General features: G+C 38.5%; 1 protein-coding gene across 1 annotated transcript; it reads left to right on the top strand.

The window, feature by feature from the left end:
* Positions 1–119: 119 nt before the first annotated feature.
* LOC143041360 (uncharacterized) lies at positions 120–10,323 on the top strand. The gene is made up of 2 exons (XM_076213191.1): positions 120–259; positions 8,530–10,323. Exon 2 carries the CDS (start codon positions 8,734–8,736, stop codon positions 10,183–10,185), a length of 1,452 nt encoding a protein of 483 aa, XP_076069306.1. The 5' UTR covers positions 120–259; positions 8,530–8,733; the 3' UTR covers positions 10,186–10,323.
* Positions 10,324–11,901: the final 1,578 nt, after the last annotated feature.

The raw sequence follows: 11,901 nt of genomic DNA, 5'->3' as shown, positions 1-11,901 counted from the left end.
CTAGCATTAAAGTAAGGCACCAAGAAAAAATATTTTAATGTAAAAATGAATATAGTTTTTTTCTTTTATCTATTTCATCTCGGAAATGAGCAGCTCAAGATCGTTGGGTATTATACAGTTGAGCTTCATTTTAATACATGTAGGCATATTATGTGATACGTCCAAGTCGTGTTTGTTTTTGTTTACACATGACTTGTCGGAGATAGTCCAGTAATAATCGTGGAGGGTGTTGTTCACAAATAATACTTACATTGTTATGGTATGAATTTTAAGGTGTTGCACAGGCTATCATTTATGCTTTGTCTATTACATAGCCGGCTATGGCCATGACAGGAAGTATATTATTTGAATGTTGTCCTTGTGTACCAATTTTCGTCAAAATCTGAGGTGGTGAGGTGACATTTGGTATGGAATGATCCAGAAGTTATTTTAGGGAAACTATGGTGAACCAGTATATTACTTCATGAAGCTAACTTTTTGACCTGTGGCTGCAATTGATTTTGACCAGTTATCTTTGCGCATACATTACTTTGATGGAACATGTTAGTAAGAATGGTATAAAAGTAAGGTCCTGCAATTTTATTGACATGCTCAGGTGATTCGTTGACCTATAAAACCCTCACATGTTAAGTTGCATGTCAGTTGTGACAGGAGTTTGGATTTTATTGATTATTTCTAAATTGAAAACAGTTGCCATGGCAACATGATAGATATTAGTAAGAATGGTATAAGAAGAAGGTCCTGCAATGTAATGACCTGCTCAGGTGATTTGTTGACCCATAAAACCTTCACATGCCAAGTTGCATGTCAATTGGGCCAGTGGTTTGGATTTTATTGATTATTTCTAAATTGACAACAGTTGCCATAGCAACATGAAAGGTGTTATTAAGAACAGTATAAAAGGAAGGCCCTGGATTGTTTTTAACATGCTCAAGAGATTTGTTGACCCATAAAACCTTCACATGTCAAGTTGCATGTCAGTTGTGCCAGGGGTTTGGATTTTATTATTTCTAAATTGACAACAGTTGCCATGGCAACATGATAGGTGTTAGTAAGAATGGTATAAGAAGAAGGTCCTGCAATGTTAATGACATGCTCAGGAGATTTGTTGACCCATAAAACCTTCACATGCCAAGTTGCATGTCAATTGGGCCAGTGGTTTGGATTTTATTGATGATAATCTGAAAATTAACAACTTAATAGTTGCCATGAAAAAGCAAATATGGTATGATGGAGATGTCCCACATTGTTTTTGACATGCTCATGTGATTTGTTGATCCATAAAACCCAAGTATTCCAAATTTCAATGAAATTGGACCAGTGGTTTGGAGTTTATGTGTATTTCTTTACCAAAATCTTTACAAATTACTACCCCTAATTCTAACATTTTGTTACAATGAAGTCTAGTCAAAAATGCAGGATGAAAAAAAAAATAACTCAAAAAATTGTATCTCCATTATTTTTCAAGCTATTTCAAAGTTTTAAAAAACATTTTGTTTCTAATAAAATTGCCTTTCATATGCAACATTTAAGGGTTTAAAAAAATGAAAATTTTGTGCCCGTACCTGTTTTGAAACTCATATGTGAGTACCACAAGTTAATATTACCATCTGTAGTGATTAAAAAAAAGACTGACAAATATCTTTGTTTACCAACATGTGTATCCTGTTTGCTTATATTCTGGTTAAGGGGTGGAACTCCATCTTGTCATCTTCAGTACAAAGGTAAAAAAAAGTTCATGGTTCTATTCCAATTACAGAAACACATTTTTATTTTTATTGTTATTATTACTATTATTATTATTATTATTATTTCACCTTTTCCATTTCTTTGGAAAGGATAGGTTAGGTTGTATTAGATGAGGCACTAGTGGACAATATAAGTTTCATGTTAAAATACCCATGTTTGCATGATTCTGGAATATTAATACTAAGTTCACTGCCTAATCTCTGAATTCTCTGTTTACTTGCCTTACTTTGTATGATTTCATCCATCTAAGGATGCAGTTGACATGGGTAGCTGCTGTCTTCAGGCAGCTTGTCTCCTAAGTCTGCCTTAATGATTGGAGTGTGATTATGTGGCTGATGTATCCTGGAGTAGGGAACTGGTCAGGCACTGTTTGTAGTTACTTGTCCATCTGTTTTTTTTAAGCTATCTGGTGTGATGCCAGTCAGGCTTCTTATCTTTAATGGGACAGAATTAAAGGGGTGTGTCCCAGTATGTGAGAAGCTGTGGTGCGCTACGGTCTTAACTCTTTGGAACAGGCCTTCTGCTCTTTGGATGTGGCATAGTTGGCCCCATTGCTGGTGATTGTTTACTTGTAAGTTGCTGTTTGGCACCACCTATTCCAGTAATTGAGCCCTTGCATGCCTTCTATTCTCCTTGTGAAGGTCCTCTGTATAGCCTTCAGTTTGGCTATTTCCCCTTCTTTGTGTGGGGACCAGAGATGGCAGCAGTATTCCAGTCTTGGTAGGACTAGGGTCTTCCACAGGGTCAGCATGCATTCTCTATTCCTCATGTGGAAAGTTCTTAGGATCCACCCCAAGAGCTTGTGGGCACTCTCAAATACTATCTCAATGTGCCTCGTGAAAGTTAAGTCATGGATCGTGTTCACCCCTAGGTCTTTCACAGAGTTACTGGCTTCATTGGGCATTCAGTTATACTTGTAGGTAGTGTCCATTTTCAGGTCTTGGAGTAGGCCATATCTCAGGAGGTCAAGTTTGTCCTCATTTAGAGCCATGTTGTTGGTTTTGGCCCATCTTGCCAATCTGTCCAGGTCTACTTTTAGTTGGGCCATGTCTGCAACAGACTTGATGTCCTTGGCAATCCTGGTATTGTCGGAGAAGGATGATGCATATGAATGCTGTAGGTTCTTGTTGATGTCTCCAATCATGATTAGGAATAACATTGGGTCCAGGACTGAGCCCTGAGGGACCCTGCTGATGACTTGGCTCAGCTCAGACAACAGCGTTCCCTGAACTGTCACTTGTTATGTCCAGTTTGTGAGGAAGCTGTGCAGCCACTTGCCCAGGTTACCACAGATAACCATTGTTCTCAGTTTATAAAGGAGGATGTCATGATCTACCTTGTTGAAGGAGTTTGAAAAATCTAGGTAGATAACACCTACATTTTTACCTTCCTGGACATTTCTCGTAACTTTCTTATAATGAGACAGCAAATGTGATTGACACAAGCAACCCTGTCTGAAGTCGTGTTGGCCTTTGTTAAAGGTACAGTATTTTGTGATCTCTTAAGTAGTCAGTTATCTTGGGTCAAATCATTATAATTTCTATCAGGTGGGAGGCTAGGGCCTTTGGACTGTAATTTTTTTGGGAGTCTTTTGCTGCCCCTTTGTGGATGGGTGTTATTATCCCTACTTTGAGTACTTTTGGTACCTTGCCAGCATTCAGTGACCTGGTCCACAGTAGTTGGAGTGGTTTTGCCAGTTCGTTTTTACATGTTTTCAGTTGTCTGGTGTGAAAACCATCCAGGCCTAATTAATATTCTTATCAGTGAAAACTTTATATTCACTCCACAAGTCTACATTGTATTAATTACAGGTCATTGCATTATAGTATGAATAGTTGTACCTTACCTTACGTAACTTTACATAGATACTGGACTTAGGTAATACGACCTATATGTCCAGATCACTTCCAGCTTGGGTTGGTCAGGTCTCTGATTTGTGTCCTCTGTATTTACCTAATTGTAGCATATCGGAAAGAAGCAGTGCTTGTTGTGTCCCACTCCTACTCTCCAATTTTTTCATACCTAGTTTCAAATACATATACAGTTCCAACTTAATCTATATCCTTCATTTCCTGTTATCATATATAGATTTGAACTCATGTATTGTTTGAGCTTGGGCTATATCACTTTCTAAGCTATTCCAAGTATTTATGCATCTGTATAGAAAATATATTTCTTCACATCCATTAGACGTGTGGTCTTTCTTAATTTGTTCCCATGACATGTTAAAGCCCCCCTCATCCTTAATCAAGATATCTCATCTGTCAGTGCAATCTATCCCCTTTAGTGACCTGAATACTGTAATCGTATCACCTCTTTCTCTTCAATCTTTCAAAGTTGGCAGACCCAGTGCTTTTAGTCTCCTTGTATGGTTTATCTGCCAGGCTAGGGAACAGTTTTGTTTCTGTTCTTTATATATTCAAGCTTTCTTACATCCTTCACTCTGTGTGGGGACCATACCATTGGCACATTCCAGCCTTGGATGGATCAGGGTTGCAATCAGTTTTTTCATCATTTTTTCATCCATATAGTTAAAAGCCACTTTAATCTTCTGCAGTAATCCATGCATGGAAGGGAGTGGGTGGGGGGATGGGGGGTGAGGAAGTATGTGTGAATATTTTGATGCAGCCCAAAGGGATTTCTCCCTGTCTTCTCTTTTTCTGCATGAGGAGACGGAGAGGGGGGTAGCTGATTAAAGAAAGCAGCCTTGCTGTGGATGTGCTACATTGCTTCTGACCTAGGGCAGTGGGTGAGATGCAGAGATGACCGGTTATCTAGGAGGAGCCCCCCCCCCCCCCCCACAAAAAAAAGTGGGAGAGAGGGGTGGTGAATAGGAGTGGAGTATGTGGGGATGAAATGGGTGGGAGTGGATTTATGCCTTTGGCTTTGGCTACCTCCCTTGTAAGGGGAAAAAAGCCATTGGTATATGTATGTATGGTATATGTAATCATCCATATGTCTCTCCCACAGTCCTGCTGATATCTGTTAGGTGACTTGTTGTCTTATTAGCACCCCCGAATCTTTCTCCTTTTTTGCTTTTGTAATGGGCTCTCTTACCCATGCTTAGTTTAAAATTGGCCTTTGGCAGCTATTGCCCATTTCCAGTACTTTTTTTTACATTGCAATTCATTTCCCATCCTTGGCTCCATGCAAAAATAGTATACAAATCTTTTTGCAATCACAGTCCTCTTTGTTTTTCACTCTTCTCGTGATTTTTGTATCATCTGCAAACATGTTGGTATAGCTTGTATCTTCCATCATGTCATTTACATAGATAAGAAACGTTATTGGTGCAGGCACTGAACCTTGTGGAACTCCACTTGTAACTGCTCTTCATCTTGACATCTTATCCTTTACTACTGTCCCCATTTTAGAGATAGGATTGAAGAGTGTTTAGTAGGGGAAGGTAAGGACCCTGTCGTTTGCCTAAGTGCCGGGGACAATGATATAGGCAAGTTAGGGAGTGAGGAATTGTTTGCGCAGTTCTGGGATGTGCTAGACAAGATTAGGAATAAGGGAGGTGTTCCTGTTGTATGTGGAATCCTTCTGAGGCATAGAGTTGGAGGCATGTGGCATTCCAGGGCTATTGCAATGAATTGCAGGCTGGCAAAACATTGTAAGCCCAATGGATGGGCATTTGTCAACAACTGGGATTGCTTTTATGGTAAGAATCATCTATGTACAAGGGACCGGGTGCACGTGTTGCCCAGAGGATTTCGGCTCCTTGCTGAATCCCTTGAGCAAGAAGTAGGCACCCTACAGGGTTTTTTCGGGTAGATTACATGGGAGTAGTGGGGGAAGTATCGGAATATGGTTTAGGCAATAGAAACAGTTCAGAAAGGGACTGAAAAGAATCACCAAAGTAGGTGGGGGGAAAATAAACTTAATGTTAACTATACAAATAGCAGAAATGTAATTAACAAAATTTATTTGATGTTAGGTAAAGCATGCATAGAGAATTTTGATATTATAGGTATTACTGAATCATTGATCAACATGGCTGATAAACATTTCCATCCTGAAATCGAAATAGAAGGATATAAGTTTTTTTCACAAGGAAAGGGTTGGCAGGAGTGGGGGAGGGGGAGGAGTACTTTTCATTAAAAATACAATAAACTGTATTATCAATAATTCGATTAAGGAAGAGGACAGTACGGAATCTATTTGGGTAGAGATTATAGGCAGGAATAAGAAAGTTATTACAGTGAGTCCTCCTTATACGGTAATTCTTTATCCGGTAAATTCACAGTTATGGTATTTGGTAATTACTACCCTCTATTCTATTTATGGCAAGAAAAATTCACAGATACAGTATCCACTAGATATTTTGAAGAGGATAGAGCAGGGAGAAGTATGTCTACCATATCCTATTAATACATGTTATAATGGGTTTGGTACACAGTAATTTAAATTTGTGGTAAGGTTTTCAGGAACGCATATGTACCGTATAATGAGAACTTACTGTATTGGCGTCCTGTATAGACCTAACCTCAGCATTGAGCAGACTGATCCCCTGATTCATGAAATTCGCAGTGTCCCAGTACAAAAATGTTGTGATCATGGGAGATTTTAATTATAGAAACATTGACTGGGAAATTTTAGTAGATCAGGAAGCAAAAAAATTCTTAGATGTGGTGCAGGATAATTTCCTAAAACAAATGATTACCGATTCGAGGGGAGAAAATACTCTGGACACTTTTAACTAATAATGAGTAACGTAAAAATGGGAGATAGTCTAGGCTTAAGCAATCATCAAGAAATAAGATTTAATATTATTTGGGAAGAATTAAAAAGTATGAATAATGTCCAAGTACCAGACTTCAGGAGAGCAAACTTTGACAATATAAAAACCTATTTGAGACTGAATATGAAATATCATACAGACGTCTCAGACATCAGGGGTCAGGTCACGGAGGGTAATATGCATACCTTGGGTCAAGTCACTTAGGGGCGGGGGCTCAACAGCTAGTTATAAATGCACAAAATACATTTATCCCCCTGAAGTCAATACGGAAGAACAGTAATACTCCCAAATGGATGATGGACAGATTAAAACATGAGATCGGAATGAAAAGAGGACTATATGTAAAAATAAAAAAGAATAGGCGCAATTAAAAACAATGAAAATGCCATGATAGAATTGGAGGAAAAAATGAGTGAGGAGTTTAACAAATATTTTCTCTTGGTGTTTACTAATGAGAGGTTAGATAAGGTACCTGACTGTGATCCGATTTTCAGTGGGGATGAAGAAAGTAGTCTCTCTAATATCAGCATTAAAGTAGTAGTTAAGCAGATTGAAAGACTTAAAGCTACAAAATCCCCAGGTCCAGACGAAATTTTTCCAAGAATGCTTAAGGAGTGTAAATTTGAAATTGCGACCAGTTAAGTGAAATATTTAATGAATCAGTAGGCACTGGTTTTGTGCCAACTGCTTGGAGGCAGGCAAATGTTGTTCCTGTTTTTAAGAAGGGAGATAAATCGTTTATATGCAACTACAGGCCAATCAGTTCGAAATTGGTTATAGGTAAAATGCTTGAATCAATAATAGACTAAGAGAACACATCGAGACATAATATAATTTGTGACACACAACATGGTTTCCCCAAGGGTAAGTCATGTCTGACTAATCTTCTATCCTTTTACACTAAAGTATATAAGGTGTCAGATAACAATGAAAATTACGATGTTATTTACCTTGACTTTAGCAAAGCGTTCAACAAGGTGCCACACCAGAGACTACTAAATGAAATCTCTCTTTTTCTCTCCCTCTCTTCCCCTATCGTAGCATTTGGTACAAGGTTGAACATTTAGATCCTGGAGGGCGTTGATAAGATGATGTTATCTAGTTCGATTCCCAGACAAGTTAATGACTGAGGGTCATAAACTTAAAGGGTAAAGAGTGACCAATGCAACAGGGTGGGTATGACCTGCTGCTGACTATCAGCCTATCTATAAGGTTTCTGCCAAACAATGAATCTGTGACCCTTTCTTTCTTGGTGTATATGGATGACCCTTTTCACATTTTCAAATGACCCAAGTGACCCAATGAGGAAGAATATGTGTGCATCAAGGGCCATCATCATCGCCACCACCACCCAGGGTCAACCAAGTGGGCCAAGACTCATTATTCTTAGCCACCATATGATTGCCCACTGTGTTCATGTATGAACTGTTCTGCACCACCTGCAAAGTTTAAGTCTAAGCAGGTACCGGCCCCACAAAACCATGAAAAATAAAGCCAAAGGAGGACGAGGTTTTACTAAATATAACAAGAAAAAATATAGATAGTTATTCTACAATTTCTTAGATAACATTCACTTATTACATTTTGCAAAAATAACAAGGGTACACCACTTACCAGTGTATCTTAAACAATGTGATTTGCATTTGAGTCAGATGAGTGAGGTGAGCTGAATAAGTCATTCTGGAATATTGAAATATGACTGCTGTAGCCACCTGGGCAATCCCCCCCCTCCCAAATCTTGTGGCCAGATGAAAAAGCTAGAGCAAAAAAATAAGTCAATCTGGTTGTGGTGGCGTGAGTAAGCATGTAGCTATTGTATGATTTTAGGTGCATTTCTAATGAAAAAGTAGAATGCAACATGTCATAGCACCATATATGTTAGTGTTTCTACCTATTTTATGGTAGGTGGCATGTACAGTGAGTCTGCTTAGGTACAAAGGGACTTGAATATGAACTTGTATGGAAACACCCAAAATCTTATTATTACACAACCTCAAAGATTTAGATGTCAATCATATAATTACATTTTTTTCCAGGATGAGGGTAACTACTAATATTTCTTTGAAGAACTATCCATAGACACAATATGTCAAACGAATAAGAGGATCTGGTGTGACATCTGTGGCACAGCTATCTCAAAAGTCATATTAAATATCACATAATGACCCACACGGGAGAGAACCCTTTGCAATGTCACCAGCGCAATAAAGCTTTCTCACAAAAGACGTCTTAAACGTCACATGACGATCCATGCAGGAGAGAAGCCTTTCCAGTGTGACCTGTGTGATTCTGCTTTTTCAGAAAAGAGTCGCCTCAATTATCACATGATGAACCACACAGGTGAGAAGCCTTTCCAGTGTTACCTGTGCAATGCGGCTTTTGCAAGTAAGAATAAACTCAAATGTCACATGACGACCCACAAAGGAGAGAAGCCTTTCCAGTGTGATATGTGCAATTCTGCATTTTCACAAAAGGGTGACCTCAAAAAGCATGTGATGACCCACACAGGAGAGAAGCCTTTCCAGTGTGATATGTGTAATTCTGCTTTTTCACAAAAGAGTCTCCTCAATCATCACATGATAACCCACACAAGAAAGAAGCCTTTCCAGTGTGACCTGTGCAATGCAGCTTACCCAACAAAGAGTAAACTCAAATGTCACATGATGACCCACACAGGAGAGAAGCCTTTTCAATGTGACCTGTGTGATTCTGCTTTTTCAAGAAAGAGTAACCTCAAATATCATATGGTGACCCACACAGGAGAGAAGCCTTTCCAGTGTGACCTGTGCAATGCAGCTTTCTCACGTAAAAGTAACCTCAAATATCATGTGATGACACACACAGGAGAGAAGCCTTTCCAGTGTGACCTGTGCAAGTCTGCTTTTTCACAAAAGAGTTACCTCATATGTCACATAAGAACCCACACAGGAGAGAAGCCTTTTCAGTGTGACCTGTGTGATTCTGCTTTTTCACAAAGGAGTAACCTCAAAAATCACATGATGACCCACACAAGAGAGAAGCCTTTCCAGTGTGACCTGTGTGATGCAGCTTTCTCAAGTAAAGGTCAACTCAAAAATCATGTGATGACCCACACAGGAGAGAAGCCTTTCCAGTGTGACCTGTGCAATTCTGCTTTTTCACAAAAGAGTCACCTCAAAGGTCACATGATGACCCACACAGGAGAGAAGCCTTTCCAGTGTGACCTGTGCAATGCAGCTTTCTCAAGTAAGGGTGAACTCAGACGTCACATGATGACCCACACAGGAGAGAAGCCTTTCCAGTGTGACCTGTGCAATGCAACTTTCTCAAGTAAAGCTAAACTCAAATGTCACATGATGATCCACACAGGGGAGAAGCCTTTCCAGTGTGGCCTGTGTGATTCTGCTTTTTCACAAAAGAGTCACCTCAAATCTCACATGATGACCCACACAGGAGAAAAGCCATTCCAATGTGACTTGTGCAATGCAGCTTTCCCAAGTAAACCTAATCTCAAATGTCATTTGAGGTCTCACACAGGAGAGAAGCCTTTCAAGTGTAATCTGTGTGATGCAGCTTTCTCACAAAAAGGTTCCCTTAAGAGTCACATAAGGACTCACACCGGAGAGAAGCCATTCCAGTGTGACTCGTGTGATGCAGCTTTTTCACATAAATGTTCTCTCAAGCATCACATGCTGACCCACACTGGAAATTGATTGGTTGGATATTATCTGGCGTCATAACTACCCGGATCATGGATGCTAAATACAATATATTTCATATTATAGAGAGAAAGAAATAGAATTAAGAGAAGAGAGGAAAAAGAAAGATATGAATACATATATATATATATATATATGTGTGTATATATATATGTATATACATATATATATATGCAAAGTAGACCACTTGGAAAAAGAAACTAATGAAGCAGAGCGCTTTCGTATATTACATCTTCAGTGCAACAAGTACTGCTGTAGCCACCTTGTACTTGTTGCACTGATGATGTAATATACGAAAGCACTCTGCTTCGTTAGTTTCTTCTTCTAAGTGATCTACTTTGCATAAGTGAACACACGTACCCGTGTTCTTATTAGCATATATATATATATGTGTGTATATATATATGTATATACATATATATATATATATATCTATCTATATATATATATATATGTATGTATGTATGTATACACGCTTCCATCAAGCTCTTCGTCAGTCTTGACTGTGATGGCATGGATTTAAAGTTAAAATTGATATGGTTGAAAAGATATATATATAAATGAAATTATGTTTGTTTAGAAAAAATAGATGATTCTTTTTTCAACTAGATACACAACTTCTTATATAATATTTTGATTAGAATTATAATCCTTTAAAATCTAGATTTTCTCCAGGAGTTTTAATTGCTTCTTTAGTATAGTTGAAAACTCTAAATCCATATGTGTCTCCAAAATTCTAGCCAACTGTGTCTGTTATCACCATCTTTACACTGTGATAAATGCTGGTCTCAATTCCCTCACAGTGGGCACTCAACCAGTAAATCCCTAAATAATCATCCATGGGACCAAACAATCGTCACTTTATGGCATATTTCCGCCATTCATAGGAAATATGTGGGTTAATCTTGTATGATCCAGAGACAACATATTTATCTCATATTTTACTTATTGTACTCCCAAGGGTGTATGATTGTAGAGATCTATCTCGTTTTGTTGTGTCCCACCTCATTCCATTCCTTTTGCCATATATTCTTGATCTAAGGTGCTTGGGAAAAAAAAAAGTCCCAATATGGTAGGGGGCATCATCTTAGCATCAAACTATCTGGTTAACTGGTCTTCCCTTTCATTTCCATAGATTTCCACATGTGCAGGAACCCAAAAAAATGAAATTGTAATTCCTCTATACTGATGTATAAACAATCACAGCAATTTTTTTTATATGAATGGGTGATCATTGTAAATTTCTAGATACTGCAAGGCACTTTTTGAATCACAGAATACAGTATAGCTAAAATTCTTGAGGGTAGCAATATGTTTTAGGGCAGGTAAAATGCAGTATAACTCATCTGTGATGAAAAAATCACACTTTTCTGCTGGTTTTTATTAAGCTGACAGAAAAGCATTACATATGCAATACCTACACATTTAGAAGCCTGTGTGGTGTCCCTTTGTTTCAACCCACGAGGTCATTCAAGAGTGAACAAAATTTGCTCTCCAGTTCAATTTATATTCCTTTTATCTTCTGTTTATGTAGTAATATATATATATATATATTTACTCTAGTAAAAACCCAAGGGCAGTGGACAAGTTGCAGGGATGACCCGTCATCCAGGAGGTGCTAAGATGAGAGGGAGGGTGGAGGGGTGTGGAGTGTATTCAGGGATGGAATGGGTGGGAATGGTTTTATGCCTTTTCCTTTTTGGCTACCTC

This window comes from Oratosquilla oratoria, chromosome 30 (genome assembly GCF_046742065.1).
Source record: "Oratosquilla oratoria isolate Oo_2021 chromosome 30, ASM4674206v1, whole genome shotgun sequence".
Lineage (NCBI taxonomy): Eukaryota > Metazoa > Arthropoda > Malacostraca > Stomatopoda > Squillidae > Oratosquilla > Oratosquilla oratoria.
The sequence above is the reverse complement of the archived record's forward strand: the minus strand, read 5'-3'. Positions and strand labels throughout refer to the sequence as shown.